General features: G+C 49.6%; 3 protein-coding genes across 3 annotated transcripts; 1 reads left to right on the top strand and 2 right to left on the bottom strand.

Annotated features, from left to right (window-relative positions):
* Positions 1 to 3,132: 3,132 nt before the first annotated feature.
* Positions 3,133 to 4,806, bottom strand: ACET3X_010010 (uncharacterized protein; the record flags this gene model as incomplete). The annotated part of the gene is made up of 2 exons (XM_069456189.1): positions 3,133 to 4,484; positions 4,560 to 4,806. 2 exons carry the CDS (start codon positions 4,804 to 4,806, stop codon positions 3,133 to 3,135), a joined length of 1,599 nt encoding a protein of 532 aa, XP_069302843.1.
* A 4,507-nt stretch (positions 4,807 to 9,313) lies between these two features.
* Positions 9,314 to 13,581, bottom strand: ACET3X_010009 (uncharacterized protein). The gene is made up of 4 exons (XM_069456188.1): positions 13,086 to 13,581; positions 12,370 to 13,023; positions 11,883 to 12,309; positions 9,314 to 11,830 (listed from the first exon to the last, which is right to left on the bottom strand). The coding sequence occupies exons 1-4, from the start codon at positions 13,373 to 13,375 to the stop codon at positions 9,392 to 9,394; spliced, it is 3,810 nt and encodes a 1,269-aa protein (XP_069302842.1). The 5' UTR covers positions 13,376 to 13,581; the 3' UTR covers positions 9,314 to 9,391.
* Positions 13,582 to 13,933: 352 nt separating this feature from the next.
* On the top strand, positions 13,934 to 16,510 carry ACET3X_010008 (uncharacterized protein; the record flags this gene model as incomplete). The annotated part of the gene is made up of 7 exons (XM_069456186.1): positions 13,934 to 14,065; positions 14,132 to 14,155; positions 14,220 to 14,335; positions 14,400 to 14,845; positions 14,909 to 15,201; positions 15,275 to 15,718; positions 15,770 to 16,510. The coding sequence occupies 7 exons, from the start codon at positions 13,934 to 13,936 to the stop codon at positions 16,508 to 16,510; spliced, it is 2,196 nt and encodes a 731-aa protein (XP_069302841.1).
* Positions 16,511 to 20,096: the final 3,586 nt, after the last annotated feature.

The raw sequence follows: 20,096 nt of genomic DNA, 5'->3' as shown, positions 1-20,096 counted from the left end.
GCCAGAAATTGTAGCAGAACAGGCTTGCGTACCGCTAAGCTGATCACAGGTAATGATGAACGGAGCTGTGGCTGTCACTGGGATCGTGGCGGTACCCCAGCAGCGGCCTGCATCACACCAAGCTACCACGCTGCTGGCCGTCTGGTAGTTGTTTCCATCCACAAGAAGATTCGAAATCGTACCGGCTACAGTGATGTTACATCTGTAGGATGAATCGCATGCGCCAGACACTTGTATAAGCATTAGTCCACCGAACGCTTACATTTCTTATAAGCAGCATTGCAGACTTACTAAGACCATAGGCAACGCCAAGGACACCGGAAAAGGTTTTGTCGATCACACCCGGCATCGCGGGGAGGTTGTTGAGCGTTAAAACACCTTGTCCCTGGACTGGGGCAGAGAATGTGGATGGAAGAGCTGTGGTTGCCGTCGCTGTAGTGCTAGTGGGTGCCGCAGTGATTGTGGAGGCCGTGACTGCGCTGGTTGTGGATCCTGAACCAACCACGACGGCAAGCAACGTCGAGGATGATACTTTCACTCCCAAAAGGGGCGAGGAGGATCCACCGACGTTGACGTCGAGCAAAGGTGCAGCCGTAGAGGTGGTGACGACAGCGCTGCTTGCCTTGGAAGAGACTGCAACAACTACACTGCTTGCTTTCGAAGAGACTGCGACAACTGCGCTGCTTGCCTTGGATGATGCTGCCACGACCACGCTACTGGCCTTAGAAGAGACCACGACGGCGGCACTGCTGGTCTTTGACGTGACTGCTGCGACTGCGCTGCTTGTCTTGATGGTCGTTGCCATGCTGCTGGTCCGCACTGCGCTGCTGGTTTTCATAGTGGTAGTAGTCACAGCACGTACTTCGACCCATTCGACAACGGGTGCGGCTGCGACCAATGCGCCAAAGAGCGTGATGGTAGCGAGGAGCTTCATAGTGAATGATGTTTCGGAGTAAGCGAGAGAAGAGATCGACCGAGAAATGCCGAATAGAACGAGAGATGGAGAGCGAGAGTGAAGCTGGATGCTCGGAGCTGAAGTTGCTGAGGATGCTTTCTGTTTTCGCGAAGAATTCCTCGTCTTTATGTCTTTTCGGATGTAAAGCGCAACGCTCTTCGAACGTCCCCTGGACCAACATCATCTGGAATTTGTTCTTGGTTACGGTTCTCGATCGATGCTGACCAGGAATGCAAATCCTCGTTCACTCCTTGGTTCTGGGCCGTAATGACCATAAACGTACCCCGGGTCTAGAACTTTGCGTTAGGAGTCACTTTGAACAACGCCCCGTGTACGCTATCGGAAGTACGCCAAGCTGGGTACCTGCTTGGTGGAGAGGCTTATTAGTCGGGACCAGCCTCGTGCAAGATTTCTTAATTGTAATGTTTGAGCATTTTCATTGCACGGGGGCTGTTCCGTTATAGGCTCGAGTAAGTTAGCACGATCTCGTGGCGGAACCTGCAGCTTAGATCTTAGCGCGTCTCACAGACGGCTGGCCCTTTATGTTGGTTGCTTCGTTCCATACAAGGCGCCAAGGAGTGATACAGTTACCAATCAGAAGAGAGCAGTGCCGGCTAGTTGCTATCTAAGGTTTGGCCCTAAGAAGCCTAGCAGTCCGGGACGCACTCCGGGACGCATTCCGGAAGCACGAGCGCTGCCTAAGGCTAGTGCCGAGGCGGAGCTTGTTCTCAGGGTCAACACTATCTTGATTCATGATGCTTTTCGTTCGCCCAACAGGAACTCGATTTCGTTTCCCGAATCTAGGACCTGATACAGTACCGCTTGATGTGTGTCATGACCATCGTTGAAGTCGTGGCTCAGAACGTCGTATCAGAAATTCCGTCTTCAAGGCTTAACCTTTCAATGCGACAGGTCATCTCTACAGATATACTATCATCTTCGACAATCAAGCTCGCAGTTTTGTGGTCTTGGTCAATACTCCATCGATGTGATGAAGATAATATTCCACCTCAATAACGACTGACAAATACACTGCTAATCCGTGACTGTCTATCGATACCACACCTTTGCAAGAAAATATAAGCCTAGAGCAGGAGACTACGGCGCCAAGATCACGTTCCTGGGTTTCGTGGAGATGGCGCGGGAGCGGACGCATCGATGCCTCGTTCTTTCCGGCTGCACGGTCTTGTGGATCGTCACAGCTAGCGTAGCGAACGGTTTGATCGACCTTCCACGTTTCGATCGTCGCAGGGGTAACATAACGGTAGTAATTGTAAGAATGTTCATACCAGAGGCGGGTGGACAGCTTCGCGAACCATTGGATTGGTGCGAGGGGATAGCGCAATACCTAAACTAGTCGTAGGTCTCTCGGAAGCCCCGCCTTGCGTCCCCAGACTCTAACGGCAATAGCCGGATCAGATTCTGGGCTCAAGAGAATCCGCTTTGAACCTAGATCCCAGGTCCAGGTACGTGGACATAGCATGGGCGCGTGGCTTGTGGAAGTCGATTGTTAGTCTGTCTCCACCACATGCGGGTGTGCCTGAACGGATGCATTCCACTCTCGCCTGAACAACCAAATATCAAGTCTGTTTTATTCTCCGGTGCTTGAACCTGGCCGTACTGCGCTGTCTAGTCCCAATCTGATTGAGATCCATGAGACGGCAATCCTAGTCTCGCAGTCATCAGTAGCGGGGTGCGACAGAGACGCGGCAGATGCATGTCTAAGAAAACCCGAAAGCGATGCATGACTTAACACGGATGCAGCCTTGCGAAAGCCTGTGGAGTCAAAGATGCACTTACGGCTGCTGTATGCCTACGGCACCAAAGTTATAAAAGACGTAGCGCAACGATATCGCTTCCTCTAGATACAATGCAGGTTTATGTCCGTGATTTATATGACCTCGCCCAGTTCTGGTTACTGCATCGCTGAAATGATCGTGTATCGCCGCCGAACAAGACCAGAAAGCGAAGCGCTTCGTGAAGCCAAGCCAAAGCTAAGCATGAGCGTAGCCCACGATGCGCCACTCAGAGTGCGATCCAAGCACATGGTCTAGACATCCTTGGCACGACTGCAGCGTGCTTAATGCGTAGAACCATCGAGGATGCACCACGATTCAGGCATGAAAGAACAGAGTACGGAGGCACACCATATTTGAATGAACATGAAAGTGCCACCGCTAGGATCGAAGTGTCTGCTTGACTAGCACGTGTACGCCCTTGCTGCTTCGATCGACAGTAGGCATGAAGAGATCGTGTACTAAATCGACGTCTTTCCGGGTCGAGTCAAAGAGCTCCATGTCGAACCGCCTGACCACTGCGGCAATACAAATCCGCAGCTCTGCATACGCCAAGTTGATACCCACGCACGATCTTGCGCCTCGACCGAACGCTATGAGGAACCTGTCCAATGATTGCCCATCCAATGTTCTAGCACCAACAAAACCATTCTCATCCAGCCAACGCTCTGGGATAAATGAGTTTGGTTCAGGAAAAATTGATTTGTTGGTGTGAATCAAGGGCGCGGTCATGCTGACAGGGGTGAATGCGGGGATGATGTAGTCTTGATAAACCATGGGTGAGTGTGCGAGGCGCGCGTTGCGGATCGAAATACCGTTGCTCATCCTGAGGGCTTCGTTGATGACGGCGGTGAGGTAGGGCAGTCTCTCTAGTTCGACAAGTGGCTTGCGTTCGTGTGGATCTGGCATTGCTGATACTAGTTCCGCCTTCAGCTTTGCATGGGTAGACGGATTGTCAAGAAGGTGGAAGAGGATTGCATCCAATGTATTGCCGGTTGTGTCGAGTCCAGCGCCGACGATGACCTGACTTTCTTGGCTGAGTCTCTCGAGAGTCCTCTCTTCGGGTGTTAGGTCGCTGTCAACTAGGTCATCAAAGACCGTATGCTGGCTGGCCGAGTTGCCGTCTGCATTGACAGATCCATGCTTGGCCTTTTCCTTGCGTGCAAACACGTCCTGCACTCGTCGGATATTCATTTGCCGGAAATCCATCATTGCCGCGTACTCGAGACTTCGTTTGGCGACCCAGTTCCGTGGCAAAGCGTTGATGATAAAGTGCAACCAAGGCGCGTGGCGGGTAACGATAGTTGTAGACAAGAGCCTTTTATTGGCCTGCGTAAAGTATGGCGCGAAATCAAGATCGTCGAGAGACCTTTGCTCCACACCCATAGAGTATTTGATGATTATATCTGCGGCCAAACAACTGAACGCTTGACCTGTGGGTATGGGTTTTTTCGCATCGTTGTACTCTTCAAATCTCGTACATAACTTTTCAACGTATGTCCAAATCATATCGTGCAGGCTCATCACGCGTTGTTTGGAAAAGAAAGGATTGATAGCTGCGCGGCGGATACGGTGGTGGTAGTGATCGTTCGTACTGAAAGTTGTTAAAGGATTGCCAAATTGAGCAGTCATGAAACTGTATTTGTCGCGTGGTGCGGATCGAGTGTATAACGTTTCAATGAAGGCAGGATCCGAGACGTGGAGCTCATGAGGACTGATGCGGACTATGGGGCCTGGTCAAGGTCAATCTGTATGCCAGAAGATATGAGTAAATCTTGTTACTTGCTGATATCAGCGTCGTAACATACCATACTTCTCATGCATCTTCTTTATCTCCGCCCAGTATCTACCCCATCGGAACACATCATAGTAGATCTCGTAGTACAATGTTACTGCAGCTAGTTTTGGACCTGGGAACTTTGACAGAGGGCTGATGTATAGCTGGTAAATTGCGTTGCCAATGACGTAAGTGAACAACAGGACAACGCCGACGAGTATTCGGTATTCCGAGAGCAGGTTGGGGAGAGAGCCGATGGCTAATTCCTGCCGCATCATTTTTCTGAGCTTTAAGCAAAACAAATGAGGTTGCTTTAGGTTGCCGGCGATATATGATTTTTTTCAAACGTGGGACGACTTTAACTAGACTCTTATAACAAGTGATTGAGTTCAACCGAACCTCGCGATGTCATACGGGAGAAATCCATTGAGACCAGTGCAGGCTGTACACGTTATGCATGATGCGGGGTGTTTGTACAACAGCGAATGTGGTGTGTATTGGTTGTCTTTGAGAGCCCCGCATGTTGTTCAACGCTTCCTGAAGCATGCAACCCTTGTGCAGCTCAAGGATCGGAAGCACTGCGGAGATCTTTAATCTGGTAAAAGTCTGGAATGCGCTGGTGCTCCGCACGAAAGTGGACAACGAGTTCAGCCGTTGGGGTATCACCTTGTGCCGACTGCCTGTTCATCAGGAAGAAACTTGATGTCGTGGTTGCTTCCGTGAGTGCAAGAGCAGTCTCGTGACACGCTGCGCCACAGAAGGGACGGACGTGCTCGGCATGCATAGTCGAAGATGAGCGTAGAGACTTGATACGTCTCTTGGAGCGAAGAGATAGACCCAGCTGTGGCTGATTCCTGCAGAAGCGATAATGGGTATTCGCGATGCTGCGACCAACAGATGGTTGCGGAACCAATGCAAGTAGAACAAGAGGTGTCTCCACGTGTCGTTAGTCGGATCCCCAATCCCGCCCATGATCACGTGAGGTGTGGTCTGTGCGACGAACATCAAATTTGCCAGAGTACAGCTTCCCCTCAACCTGTGCTACTTCGTGCTCAATACACCTATCTCGGCCATAGAGTTCCCTCACCCTATAGCTGAATTTCTCGGTTTCCATAAATCAACTACACGGGGGCGATGTAATCGGGACACTCGATTGACACGAGAATATGGATGCTCTTGCGCACCATAATTTCATAACTTTCGCAGCAACACCGCAAACGTGCGCAAGCGGCAAGGTATTGAGGTTTGGCGGAAATTTAACCCTGAGAAGACTTGTGTAGCATTTCCCCGAACTTGCCTGGCGTGAGATTGCTCGACACCATCTTACGAAGTAGCCTGTCGACCCACGATAGAGTAGGAAGAAAGCGCCCAATTGGTCGATTTGACTCATCATACAACTAGAAGCCAACGTGTTGAGACCCCGCGAAGCGACAGCAAGCCATTCATTATATTCTTCATGTGCATGGGCCCGTCGTCACGCGAAGAAGCAAGCGACTAGCGCGACTTCCTGCATCCTGGGCAGCAACCGCCAACGGCCCGTCCAAACTTCGCGGCTCCACCCGCAAGCTTCCACTGCAATTGTATGCGCCAGACGTTATGCTCTTTCTGGCGAGGTGACATGGTACTTCGGCGCTACCCGCTACATACCATCTGTCATTTAGATTGTGTCATTTACGCCTATCATCCTGGGAGCTGACCACACATGCAGAAATTTCAATGTCTCCTCAGGAGTCAAACCATTTATGCCGCACAGAAGGATCGAAAATCTATTCACACCTACTTCAAAGTGGTGGGATCAACGCATGCAAGCTGTGACTTTTCTGAACCGATGACCACGAAAAGTGCTTTTCTCAGTCTGGGCACATATGCTGACGCACTCGGAGGTCGCAACCACATTTTTGTTGAAGAAGTCGATCTGACATGGCTATTGGTGCACCCACCAGCTCTAGCTTTTGCTTCTTCCATTTTATCTATGGCTTGATGTCTTATTTATTCGACGGGCAGATACGGCATTGGACAAAGGCGCTCTGTTGCGTCTTCCACAAGGTTCAGAGCCAACGCCTGATACTGCTCCCAATGGAAACGTGTGTTTCTGCCCCTCCGTCTGCTGTGTTCAACTTCCACTAGGGAGCCGTCGCGCCCTATATTAAGCACCCTCCGCGGTACTGTTGGTAGTCGCCAACATCAGTTGACGAACCCAAACTACAAGAAGATCAACCAATCAATCATTTTGAACAACCAATCATGCCCACCTTCCCAACAAGAGAAGAAAGAATCGGTCGTCTGCGTGCTGGTTTGCAAGGCACGAACATGCGGACTGCTTCAGGTCCATCGAAGGACTTTCATCTTTTCACGTCCATTGCTCTTCATGCTCTGGACCGAAAGCGAAGGGGCAAAGCACCGCTTAGCAAGCTCGAAGCTTGGACTACGGGGCTATTCGACACGGTCGTTGACGGCGACGACGAGCTCGATGCCTACATTGAAGCAGTATCATCTGCCCGACGTTCTAAATCCGGAGGTGGCTGGCTGACTACGGCAACCTTGTCTCTTGGCGATGACGAGCCATACACCGTAGAACATCTTCAGAAGGATATCGCCTCCAAGGGAATCGGCGTCCAGGGCACATCTCCGCAATTTGACGCCAATGTTAGAATGATCGATCCCCTGACGGGTGAAAGGATCGGCTTGGACAATGAAGCATTCGAAGCGGCATCTGCGCAAGCAGGAAGGTCCACGACCGTCTTCTGGAGTGAACCTGAAGCGTCAGTCAATAGTAACAACACGATGAGTTCTTTGTTCAAGGGTCCTCGTGTCAAGCTTCAACCCACATTCCCAGACTTGTCAACAATTAAGCTAAGTAAGCTAGGTACCCTAGCTTAGCTTAATTAGTAGGTACCTCTACCTTAGTTTAGCTTAATTAGCTTAATAATTAAAATCTATAAGCTTAGCTTATTTAGCTTAATAACTAAGGGGTACCTCTTAAAATAGCTAAAATAGGGATAGTACAGGGTATCCTTACGTAGTCTTATTACTACGTAATGTTATTACTACGTAATCCTATTTATCTAAGGGGTACTACTTAGCTATTACGTAGCTATTAATTCTATTAAGCTAATTAAGCTAATTAATTAAGCTACTATAAGCTAGCTTAGCTTAATTAATCTATACCTCTACCCTAGCTTAGCTTAATTAAATAGCTAGCTTAATGCGCCAGCTTAATAGTAATTAAGCTAGCTTGATTGTTGACAGGTCTGCACATTCCACTACTGCATCAAAGAATCGGGGGAGGTAGGGAAAGATGAGATCTACTACTCTTTGGCATCTGGTGCTGACTCTGGAGATCATCTCGCGTCAAAGCATGTGACTTCAGAGATAGGCTCTGTCAAGACTGACTCTGGGCACGATTTTCCATCGAGTTACGCTCTGTTCGATGGCCGCGTCGATCATACTCTCTCAGCACACATCGTTTGTTGGGAAGCGGACCACAGCAATAGCAAGTGGTACAGAGATTTAATCGACGTATCATACGCGATCTCAAAGAAGAGTACGGAGATGCAAGTTATCTCAGGCGACCCAATCTGGGACGAGTTGTTGGGGCAGCTCCCAGGATATAGCATGCGGAACCAAGTCCTTTTCTGGGTGCAGCATATCTCGAAACTCGTTGGCGACTTCCTGAGCATCTTCACGAACCATGATGACAAGGTTGCGGAGGCTTACATGCCCTGGAACCTCCCAGCTCTGGACCACATGTTCATGGGGAACAGCAAGTATGAGACCGCTATCAGATTTAATGGAGGAGGTGGTGGTGACCATAGGCTGTATATTAGTCGCGTTCGTCAACACGACAACTATCCGGGTCACGTAGTAACTACACTCGAATCAGGTGACCTCAATTCTTGGAATATGACGAGGGGCAACAATGTCAATGGCATTGTTGCTATGGAGGATTATGGAGGGATTTTGTATTAGGCTGTAGCGTTCGACAAAGATGGCTATATTGCTGTTTCAGATAAACTGCTAATCCATGACGATGTGCAGCGACTTGGAACCCATAGCGTCCCAACACGAGTAGACATTGTCGCCGACGGCCGTAGTCTGACTCTCGCTGCTCAAGGTCTCGACCAACGACTCTGGTTCTTCGACAAACTGCACACGTCTTCCTCCTGGACGGCATCAACTTTCGGCGACAACCTGATTAGTAAGGCTCCAAATATCTGCATCCTCAACAGTACAATCGTTTGCATCTTCGTCACATTCGACAGCAAGCACGTGTGGATGAAGAGACCCAAAACAGCTGGAGAAATTATTGCAGTGTGCAGGCCCATACACCATCTCCTTACCCTGCTTGTGCCTGCGCTTTCAGAGATGCGATCTACTACTTCTATGCAGACACGCATTTCAAGATACGAGTCACTATCATCTATGGGCATGAGATCGAACAGAACACACCAAGTATTGTCGACTATGGCCTAAGTCCGTTCGAGACTAAAGGAGGGATATCCGCTGCGGTGTGGGGGGGCAAAATCTACATTGCATATTCAACGGTGAATCCGGACAGAAGGCCCTGCACTGATCCTTATGAGATCGATCAACAGCGTCTTTTATCGGTACGGGTGTTTGACGACTGGTGCCCTGCGGGTGACCCAGCTCTTGGTGTTGACAACGGCCGCCTTCGTCTGACTTATCGGAAACCATGATTTCTGATCAATTCAATGTCGTTGCTGTAGCAGTCGTGTTCTATTCAATTCAACATCAGTTTGGACCTTCACCACTGCTCAACATCATGCTCATTGGAATTCATTGGTGACTACGTCCTATGCTGTTGTCTCGTGAGGATTCTGCAATAGAACAATCCGAAATTCATCAAGCAGATATCACACGATCTAAGCTCTGAGCTTGACACATCTTAGCATACATGCCGTTCTGCCGGAGCAGCTCCTCATGAGTTCCAGCCTCAACAATTCGACCGCCTGAGAAGACGAAGATGCGGTCGGCTCTGCAAACAGTCGACAGGCGATGAGCAACGGCGATGGTGATCCTGTTGCCGCAAGCAGCATCCGTCAAAGCAGTCTGCACCACGCGCTCTGATCCAGTGTCTAGAGCACTCGTCGCTTCGTCTAGCAGAAGAACCTTTGGCTGGCGGATCAGAGCCCTCGCAATGGCGATACGCTGCCTCTGGCCACCAGAGAACTGGCTACCGCCCACACCACAGAGTGTGTCGAGGCCTTCCGGGAGGGAGGAAACAAACTCCCAGACATTGGCCGCTCGACAAGCCGCCTCCACCTCTGCATCAGAGATGTTAGCAACGTCCACGCCATGCATGATGTTCTCACGCACGGAGCCTGGGAATAAGCATGGTTCCTGTTGAACAAGAGAGACGTTCCGGCGGTAGTTCCTCGGGCTCATCTTTCGAAGAAGCTGGGAATCCACAACGATGCTTCCACTTGTCGGATCATAGAAGCGTTCGAGGAGAGCGATCATGGTACTCTTACCGCACCCCGATGCGCCTACGAATGCCACGAACTCGCCACGTTGAATGCTAATAGAGACACCATTCAAAACTCGATTTGTTGGCGCAAGCGGGTATGAAAAGTTCAGATCGTTGATTTCATATGTCTTGCAGTTCTCCGTTGGTGCAACTCTACTGTTCTCATCCGTTTCAGTTATGGTCGGTTGCAGCTCTGAAAGCCAGAAGAAGTAGTTTGCCGCTTCGTGGCCTTTGGTGAAGCTACCGGTGAAGCTGAGCAGTGTTCCAGCGGACATTCCAGAGAAGAAGATTGCCATGAATGAAACCATGAATTGGGAGAAGCTGATCTCGCCAGTGGTGACTAGCTTTGACCCCCACCAGAAGCCCAGTGCAAGAACAAATTGCTCGATGGCTTGAGTGAGCGCATACCAAATCATAACATGAAATAGATGCGGCGTAGACTCGCGGATAGCAAGATCGAGCGCCCTGGTGTATCTCTGTAATACGTCTTCTTCTATGGCAAGAGACGATACAGTCCTGATAGCGAGGACAGCTTCTGATGCTAAAGATGCGCTCTGACTGAAGGAGTTGCTGATGATTGTGTTTAAATGCTTCTCCAACCTGAGCCGCAACCAGCCGGACAGTATGAGAGGAGGAAGGCCGACAAAGATTCCGAGGACTCCGACTTTCCAGGACGTAGCGAGGGAGATACAACAGCATGCGACGACGCTGACGATCGATATGATGGAAAAAGATATGTTGATACCCATCAGTTCAAGTACAGCCTGTGAGTTAGAATCGAGTCTAGCGGTCATAGAGCCAACAGTATTCTCTGGCCGGTCGAAAAATCGTAGATCCTGGTGAAGTAAGGACTTCATCATACCGGAGCGTACTTTCGTGCTCAAAGTGTTTGCGATCACGTTCATGGACCATCCCAGAGCGTAGTAGCACAAGAGGCAGCCCAGTGAAAGAACCAGAAACATCAAAGCAAGAAAGTTGGCCTTCTGCGTAGGATCATCAACCTCCGTGAGTCCTACGAGCTGAGCTAGTAGTAAGGCTTGACCAGGGTTGACAGCAGCCCCCAATACGCATGCAGCTCCTGCCACAATGTACCACCAGCGTAGTTCCGGAGTCGATCGCGCCAGTCTCAAACAACTATGGAGCAGTCCGATTGCCTTGAACGATTGGAAGTCTTCTGTTTCCCCAACCTTGTCGAGATTATGTGAACCCGTGGTGTCTAGCTTCTCCAGAGAGATAGCTTCTTGAGTGAAAACGTCTCGGTTCTTTGTTCCTTCCAAGTACACATCTCTGGTATCCGGGAACTGTTGCTGGTCTGACGATAGGTTCTGCACCTGCACGAGTTTGGCGTAGATCCCATTACGATCTAATAGCTCCGCATGAGTGCCTTGCTCGACTAATTCGCCTTTAGACATGACCACAATATTGTCAGCATTGCAAATCGTAGATAGCTTGTGTGCGATAACGATTGTTGTGCGATTCTGTGCAGCACTATCAAGTGCTTTCTGCACGACGGTTTCGGAACTTGGGTCAAGTGCACTAGTGGCTTCATCCAGTAGGAGAATACAAGGATCCGATATTAGACTGCGAGCAATAGCAATCCTTTGCTTTTGGCCTCCAGAGAGTAGCCCACCTCTCTCTCCAACACGAGTATCATAACCATTGGGAAGTTGCATGATGAAGTCGTGCGCAAAAGCCAGCTTTGCAGCATCAACAGCTCGGGACATCTGCTGCTGCCGAGATTCTTTCTGCCATTTTGTAGCGACAAGGCCATGGATGATGTTATCGAAGACGGTGCCGTTGAAGAGTACAGGTTCCTTATTCCGTCAGCACATCAGCTAGAATACGTGATCGCATGATGGTACCTACTTGCTGAACGAGTCGAACATGCGTTCGTAACCATCGTACATTCAAGCTTGCGGTGACATGTCCATCGATCTTGATCTCTCCCGACGTTGGATCATACCACCGCTCAAGAAGGCCAATGATAGTACTCTTGCCTGAACCGCTAGGCCCCACGAGGGCAGTCACCTTACCAGCAGGTATCTTGAGCGAGAAGTTGCGAAGAACGGCAGTGTCGGGACGCATCGGGTAAGTGAAGCTAACAGAATCTAGCTCAATATCGCCCGTCAACGCCGCAGGCTCTATACCAAAAGTAGCCAATGAGTCAATTTGAGACTCTCTGTCGACGAGCTTGAATAGCGCCACCGCTGCAGACCCAGCACGCCCGAAGGTAACGAAGTTCGGCCCTGTCTGCATAATTGTGGAAGCGGCGATAATGACGGAGAAGATAACACTATCAGTTCAAGTCAGTCAAGCCTCGAAAACAACTTTACATGCAGAATATCGTACATACGTGAATACAGTCCCGAGATCGGTCTCTTCGCGTGCAATCATTCTGAAGCCTTGCCAGAATGCCAACCCCATTCCTGCGAAGACAACGAAGTACTGACCGCCAAAAATGATGCCAGAGGTTTTGCTACGCTTGTTCCCGAGCTCCAATGCAATATCCAAGTAGCGGTTATACTTTGCTAGTGTCTTCGTCTCCAAACTAAAAGCCTTGATGGTTCTCATCGCGCTCAAAACGTTTTCAGCATAGCCGGCAGCGTCTGAATAGATTTTGAACACCTGACGGTTATTGATAGCATCGTAAGCACCAACTCCACCAACGAGTAGAAGTGAGGCTGGAACGATGCACACCAAGATCAGGGTGAGCTTCCATTGGGCAATGAAGGCGATGGCAAAGGCTGCGACGAAGGTGGCCACCGACTGCACAACCAGACCGAGCTTCTCCGAGATACCCGACTGAATCATGAGGCCGTTTGCCGTTGCTTGCGTGGAAATCGAGCCAGAAACACCTTGATCATAGTATCCGACCTCTTGACGCAGAGCTGCTTGTAGGTAGTCGTGCTGAACGGCCCGAACTAGGTGGTACGCAACATAAGTCATCAGTGAGCCATACAGATAAATGCAAGCCAGTCTGACAATGCCGATGTAAACAAAATAAAGACTAGAGGATACATTGTCAGCATTCAGGTTTGGATATTCGAAGAGGAATCGAGATCTACGTACGCAGTGGTGCTGACTGCACTCATGTAGTCATTAGAGAAGCCGTCGGTGCCGACGCTACCAAGCAATCGTACGAACTCACCCATGACCACGTTGACCATGGCTTGCGCGATACCCGCAGCGATTGCGGCCACAATCGAGATCCCCAATAGAATATATTGACTCAACGTGGCGTAGGTGAAAGTTCTAAAGAAGGCCGCAAATGCCGAAGGTGACCTCTTCTCGGCTTGACGAAGCTCTGTGTCAGTATAAATACGGTTCTGAACCGCATCTGGCTCCTGTTTTTTTGACATCTTGTTCGACTCGCAATCAGAAAGAAATGCGTCCTTGTGGTGCCTGATAGGATCCACTAGAGATGAATAAATTAGGGAACAAAACGAGTCAAGCGTATGGCACCGGGGATGGACGATAAGTGGGAACAGGAAGCCATGTCGTCGGGCTTTTAAACAATTATTGTGTCGGCACTTGAGTCGTGTTGATTCCCCTAGACGTGTTGCGCGCGTGTTGATTTGCACTTGGTGGAGGAGCGGACGTGAAAAGGCCGCAGGCTGCAGCGCGAGAGTCGGGAAGGACAAGCGGCGTGCGGACCCTGAACGGCCCGCATGTCCGCATCATCGATCACGTGACGCTAGCGTCATGACATGCATCGGCGGTCGTTCCTCTTCTCTTCCACCTCCGCTTTCCGGGCCCAAGAGATCCGTCGCCCAGATCAGAACGCAACTGGCAGGTAGACCAACCTTCTGAACACGCTACTACACGTTGAAAGCATCAAAGCGCGTAATTGGCCCGTGACCACGCGCTTGCGCCCCTTACTAACCCCAAGTGTGCAGTCTGCCATCTTCGTTGCCAGCATGACCCTACAACCGGCCTCAGAATCCGTAGAATTGGGCGATGATGGGGCCCTTCCCGAGGACGACGGAATTGGTGACGACGAGGAGCATGGGACCATCCATAACTTCGAAGGTCCTGTTTCGAAAGTCGCTGTATGTCAGGAGTTTGGGTACACAAACGACATCTCTAGATAATGGTTAGCTAACTGGAATCAATAGTGTGATCGATGCCGCAGACGCAAAGTCAGTCCCCTTGAGCAAACGGACGTAAAACGATGATGCCGGATGTTGACAAGTCTGCTCCCAGATCAAGTGCAGTCGCCAAGACCCATGCGCCCAATGCCTTCGAGCATCACTGCAGTGCACGTTTCCAGAAATCCAGAATCGGGAAAAGCGACAGAGGATTCTGATCTCAAGCTTGTAGTACGTGACTAACGAATGGTATGGTTCAAGCCATTGATTGGGTTTGGCATTTGACATTCATTAGTGAAAGCAAGATCGAGCACATAAACCAAAAGCTTGACGAATTAACTTGCCTCGTTCAGCGGCTCGAAGTGAGGCCAGACCGAACCTTCTCCAAGCCTGGTGCCATGGCTTCCGATCTACATGAGGTCATGAGATCGTCTCCATCATTCCAGAAATCTGTTCCTGATCATGAGGGTATCGATATCTCGCTGCTCGTGAACGTTCTCCAGGTCGCCGACTTGCTGGAGACAGCCCTAAACAATCGAAATATTGGGGATCAGTCGTCGACCGTTGCTGACATCCAATCATGTCGTCGGACTTTGCAAAACGCTTTAGGGTCACAAAGCCGGCGCAGCAGCCAAAATGAAGGCCCGCCTTTTGCAAGATCGCTGCTGACTGGGCTTATTCCGAGAGAGGTACCGCTACCAACTATAGACAAGGTCATGGCATGTCTCAGAATGGCTCAAGGTACGTCCGTCATTGAATGATCTTTGTTTATCGCAGGGACCTATTGGCTCACCCACATTTTAGATCATGGAACTACCACAGTCCCGTGGCTGGGAGAAACAAAATCGTTCGGCGATTTTACCCTGATCATCGTTCAGGTCTGTTCTCCCGGCTCTATCACCGATGTCGAGCTCATCATTGCCCTCTCGGGGCTGTATTGGATGTTCACCATGTGCACGATGTGGGCAGATCCTGATACTCGAGGGGATCTCAAAGAGCAAGCAGATCTGTGTCAAAACAGCCTTGAGACAGTCTTGTCGGCATTAAACTTCTGGCTACCAACAACAGTTGATGCCGTTTTAGCCATGAATTTAGCGGTAAGATAGACATCCTTGTATACCATTTTTGGTCCCGCAAAATGTCGCTGATGTACAATTTCTCGTGTACCAGTCTTTGTATTGTCTCCAAAAAGGCAAGATATACGCTTGTTGGACGTTCATCAACAAAGCGGTTATGCTTGGCCAAGCGCTGGGCTTGCACCAGAACAATGTATCGTCTGGACTCTCACCCGAAGAACGGCATCGGCGCTTTTGTCTGTTCTGGTCGACGTATTGCCTTGAGCGACCCACAGCACTTAGGCTCGCACGTCCTTCAACGATACGTGACCAGCACATTACCATACCAAAGCCGGAGCAGTACCCAACACTACATGGTCTCAATTCGAGCAGACAAAGTTTGATACATGCCGTCGAGATGTCAAGACTATATGGCCGTGCTTACGATGACCTCTTCAGTCCGAGCGCACTCGCACTCCCCGCAGCTCATCGGATAACCCATGCTCAAGCCATTGCAGCAGAATGGTGTGGTCTTATTGCTTCGAAAGAATCGTCTATGGTTTGTTTAATCCTCTCATTCTCGTTGATTATCGCTGACTGGAACACCCAGGCACAATGGCATGAAGACACGCGTGGTACAATTGGAGAATTCATGCCAGTGGAATTCGCGCAGCACGCCACTAGAGCAACTGACCATCTGCTTCTTGTGGCCATTAACCGCGTCGCATTCAGCCAGCCATCACCAAAGATTCCTACTGAATGCATAGCCGCTGCTCGTACAAGTCTCCATGAGCACACTCAGTGTGTCGCGTTGCTAGTCAGCTACAAAAACGACCCTGCGATGTTCGAGCTGTGGATTAACGGTGGACTCATTCTCTTTCCGTTCGTACCTTTCGACATAATTTTCTGCAACATCATTGAAAACGCCAATCTCGACGACTTAGAAAGTCTGAACGATTTTATCAATGCTCTGGAGTCACTTTCCAAGAACCCAGAGTACATATCATGCACAAAGCAGCTGGAGATATTCCAGGCACTTTACAAGCTGGCCGCAGTACACATCAAATTTCGAGCCCACATACAGCCTAGCCACTATCCGCCTAGCCAAACATCAAGCAGCTGGAAGGATGCGGAACTGGAGCGACTCCCGAATACATTGGCAGGGCTGGCTCCAATGCGCGACCATGATGGGACGTGGAATGGGAGCATAGATACGACTACCGTACCGTCTATTTTAGACAGCCAGCCGTGGACAGATTTTGGCGGCATGGATCTTGATCCACTTGGTACACAATTAGGGTATTGGATCCAGGAATCTGGCGAAGCTTTCGACAGCCTCGACAACACGTAACACAGCACGAATAGGAAACGAGCTGCCTTGCATTGTTATGTCCGCTTCAACCGCCCGCGCACTCCCTATCTTTCTTACTGCGGGTGCAACTGATAAACACGACAACAAATCATTGGTGCCAATCCCAAACTGTGGGCGGCCATGGTTTCGTTGGATCCAGCCCACGAGGACGTGTCGCTCACCAACTACATTTTCCATCGATATATATTAACCTGGCAGAGCCACGTCGGTCAATACGACTTTAAAGAAAAATGGGTTCAATCTTGAGCCTCCATAGGTGAAAAGGTAGCTGGATATCTTTATTAAATAATCGATACTGTCGGCTGAACGTTATCGCCGCCGGCATATCGTCAGCTGTCTCATTGGTCGAAATTCTTCACTTCTTTCAGACTGAGACGTCCTCGGCGTAGGCAAAAACTATGCTAAATATACAAAGAGGTTCAATAAATCAGGTCTTAATAGCTCCAAGAAAGTACATATTCCTTCCCACCCTGTGATCTTCACAAAACGGTTCACATTGATCACTGCAGGCTGAGAGGGTATCTAGCAACACCCTAAACCTACGAAACCGTTGAGCAAGAGACTGAGATCAGATCGTATACTAGGAAAGCAGGGCTCTTACTCGCGGAAGTAGATGTAATGAGCCATATGTGGGGCTATACGATCATGAACAACATTACGGCGCGTGCACGGCGGGGTGACTACAAGCAGTTTTGTATTAGCTTGTTACCCCAGACATTTTCTCCGTGGTATTTAAAGTGTCTGTTGTATCACCGATCAACACTAGCTAAAAATCAGGTCCGATCGCCTCACCTGCATCTGAACTGGAAAGAGCAATGCGAACTGAAACGCACGTTATCGGCGAGCTACGACAAGAGGGAGCAGCGAAATGTGTCATCTTCTCGATTCTGTTAGTAAGGATCAAGGAGAGACATTCAGAACTTACGATCAGGCTAGAACAAACGAGCTCCTTTTTACAGTGATGTTCCCAATGCCATTAGAGATACGAAGCGTACGATGGAACTCAGATTGCGTTTGCTGTTGCCGCTTGTAGCTGAGGATGATACACAAGCGACAAACTGATAACGAGAATCTCATCATGCAAGCGCTTCTGGCTTCCTCTCTTTAGCTGTTCCAGACCTGTCTGCGCTGTTTACTTGCAGGATCAACTCCAAAGAGTCTACCAACCAAGAGCGAGGAGAAATACCGTCTACTTCTGTGGCAAAAAGGGATCAGAGATATCATTCTAAGTACGCTACGGCCACTTCTCCATACCCCCGGCTCATCCCGCACTAGCTGCTAACCTTGCTTTCTAGCTTACACCATCGCCGTATACGCCACCAAGTACGATCCCTACTCCGTCTTCGATGTCATGACTACTGCCAGTCTGAACGATCCTGCAGCAGAAAAGCTGCTCACGAACGTGGGCTACACCGCTCACATCGTGGTGTACAAACCGCAAGATAAGAATGACTGGAAACCGGTCATGTCTACTAAGCCGAAAGAATCTGTCGAGGAGGCTTTGGACGCTCTCGTTCTGCTGCTGCAACATGCGCTGTCTACGGAGTTGGGTGAGTCCTGGAATAATGATGCGGAAATATGTTTGCTGATCTGTTGTTTACGGTTCAGCTGCCAAGGAGAATACTGGAGATGTAGAGTTATAGGTAGAGCTGGAGACTATTGGTCGAATGAAAATTGCTATGATTCATAGGCACATAAGCCCAATCCGGCCATACTGATTGTTCAAGCTCATATCAGGATATCTTGCTCGAGCCTCGAAGCTGTTCAGCGAGTGACAACGTGGCGCATCGTCAGTGCTATCTCTAACCACATCAACATATGCTGATGTCTAGCTTAAGGGAAGGTGATGTGGGGAGGAAGTGCATGGGGGAAATAAGATACTCAATAACTTTATCTAGCGGAATGTGCTGTTGCTGGTATACAATCCTTAGTTCGTTTCATCAAAAACATACTTTCGAGCAGCCTACTATCATATTAGCGGAGAAGTAAGTACGCCGAGGGACTTGATCCTCACCCTACAAAGGGCATCCGGGTGTTGCTTCATACGAACATAGACCTTCCGATACTGCTCAATGGTTTCGTTCACGATCCGAGCCTTTGTCGTCTGTCCATTGCATATGGCTTTCATCTTCAGCTCCATCTTTGCCTGTCAGTAGCAGCTCATGATGAAGATTGATTAATGGCGTTATCTTACCTCCTTGCGTAAAAAAGGCTTCGTCAAATCAGTCTCGAACCCCATATTCTCGTGGCCTTCAACCAAAGCCACCCCTAGCGTCGTGGGTATGAATTTCCGAATACCTGTTACAGCGCCGCCGCGGCCGGCACCGCTATTCCTGCCGGCACCAAGACGGGCTACTGTAGCTCTACCTCTACGACTGTTTCCGACTCTCGTTTGGGCTGACATCTCCTCGGACCCTTCTTCGTAATTCTCATGCCGCGCCTGTCTTGACTGAGCCTTGGCTTCGACATATTGACGATTTATAATGGTGACAATATGGTCGGCCATTGTGGCATCAGTGCCGATGCCATTCGCGTCCATCAGTGCAAGCAGGTCCAGTTCAGTCAGATACCTAGGTGGTGACATCTTGCCTTCATTAAGCATAGCTTCGGTCGGCTCGAAGACCTCGCCTTCAATAAATAGGGGAAGCTCTTGGCTGCCCCACCAATCGTATACGTAGACGTCGAGGTAGTTACGCTCCAAAATTACGAGGCCAGTTGCATTGAATATTTCCAGTCTATAGCGAATGCCAATGTCAGTCTTTAACCCCTAGGCATCTTTGCTGCAGCATGCTAGGAAACGCCAGACAACAAAGTTATAGACACGCTGTTCTTCGTGTGAAAGTGTAGTGAGATTAACGAAATTAATCAGATAGATAGGCGGGTAGGCCTTATCATTATTGTGTCCGTTACAGGGCCACGAAAAGCCTCCTTCAACCAGCGCCACTGCATAACCAGCCTAGAGGCCGCCCTGCACCTGCTTTTAGACGAGGCCGCGAAGGTTCATTCCTTTATCAAAATAATCTGTCTCAGTTCTAGGATAGCTAATCCAACACTTTTAATATAGCTTTTCTACAGTCTGTAGAACCTTTTAACTGTCCATTCCAAGGAATGTGCTACCGCACTTTTAAAGCTCTAGAGTAGTCAACAGTAAAGGTTTCCATTTGCTCGTTAGTTTAGACTTAACCTTTCAGACCCTAGCAGTCTGCAAAGTAAGACACCATTCATAGAGAATAACAGCTGTCATTCTGTCAAAAAGGTGTTTACGAGCCCAGCTAAAGTGACCGGATCTCGGTGCCTATGTGCTCGCCTTCGCGGTCGCAGTCAGTCCAGATGTAGAGCACGGCGGCCCGGCGAGCCTGTCGCTTGATGTTTTCCGCGACAGGCTTTCCGTTGTCACTAACGGAAACCTCGATGCGAGCGTCGAAAGGCGCAGACGGGTCGCATGAAGTCTAGCTCTTGTATCGGGTCTCAAACTCGTGGCTGAGGAGGTGACCTAGCAACGAGGTCATCGTGACACTGCAATGACTCCATTGCGGAAAGGTGTAGTTGAATTCGTAGTTCTTTA

This window comes from Alternaria dauci, chromosome 10 (assembly GCF_042100115.1).
Source record: "Alternaria dauci strain A2016 chromosome 10, whole genome shotgun sequence".
Lineage (NCBI taxonomy): Eukaryota > Fungi > Ascomycota > Dothideomycetes > Pleosporales > Pleosporaceae > Alternaria > Alternaria dauci.
The sequence above is the reverse complement of the archived record's forward strand: the minus strand, read 5'-3'. Positions and strand labels throughout refer to the sequence as shown.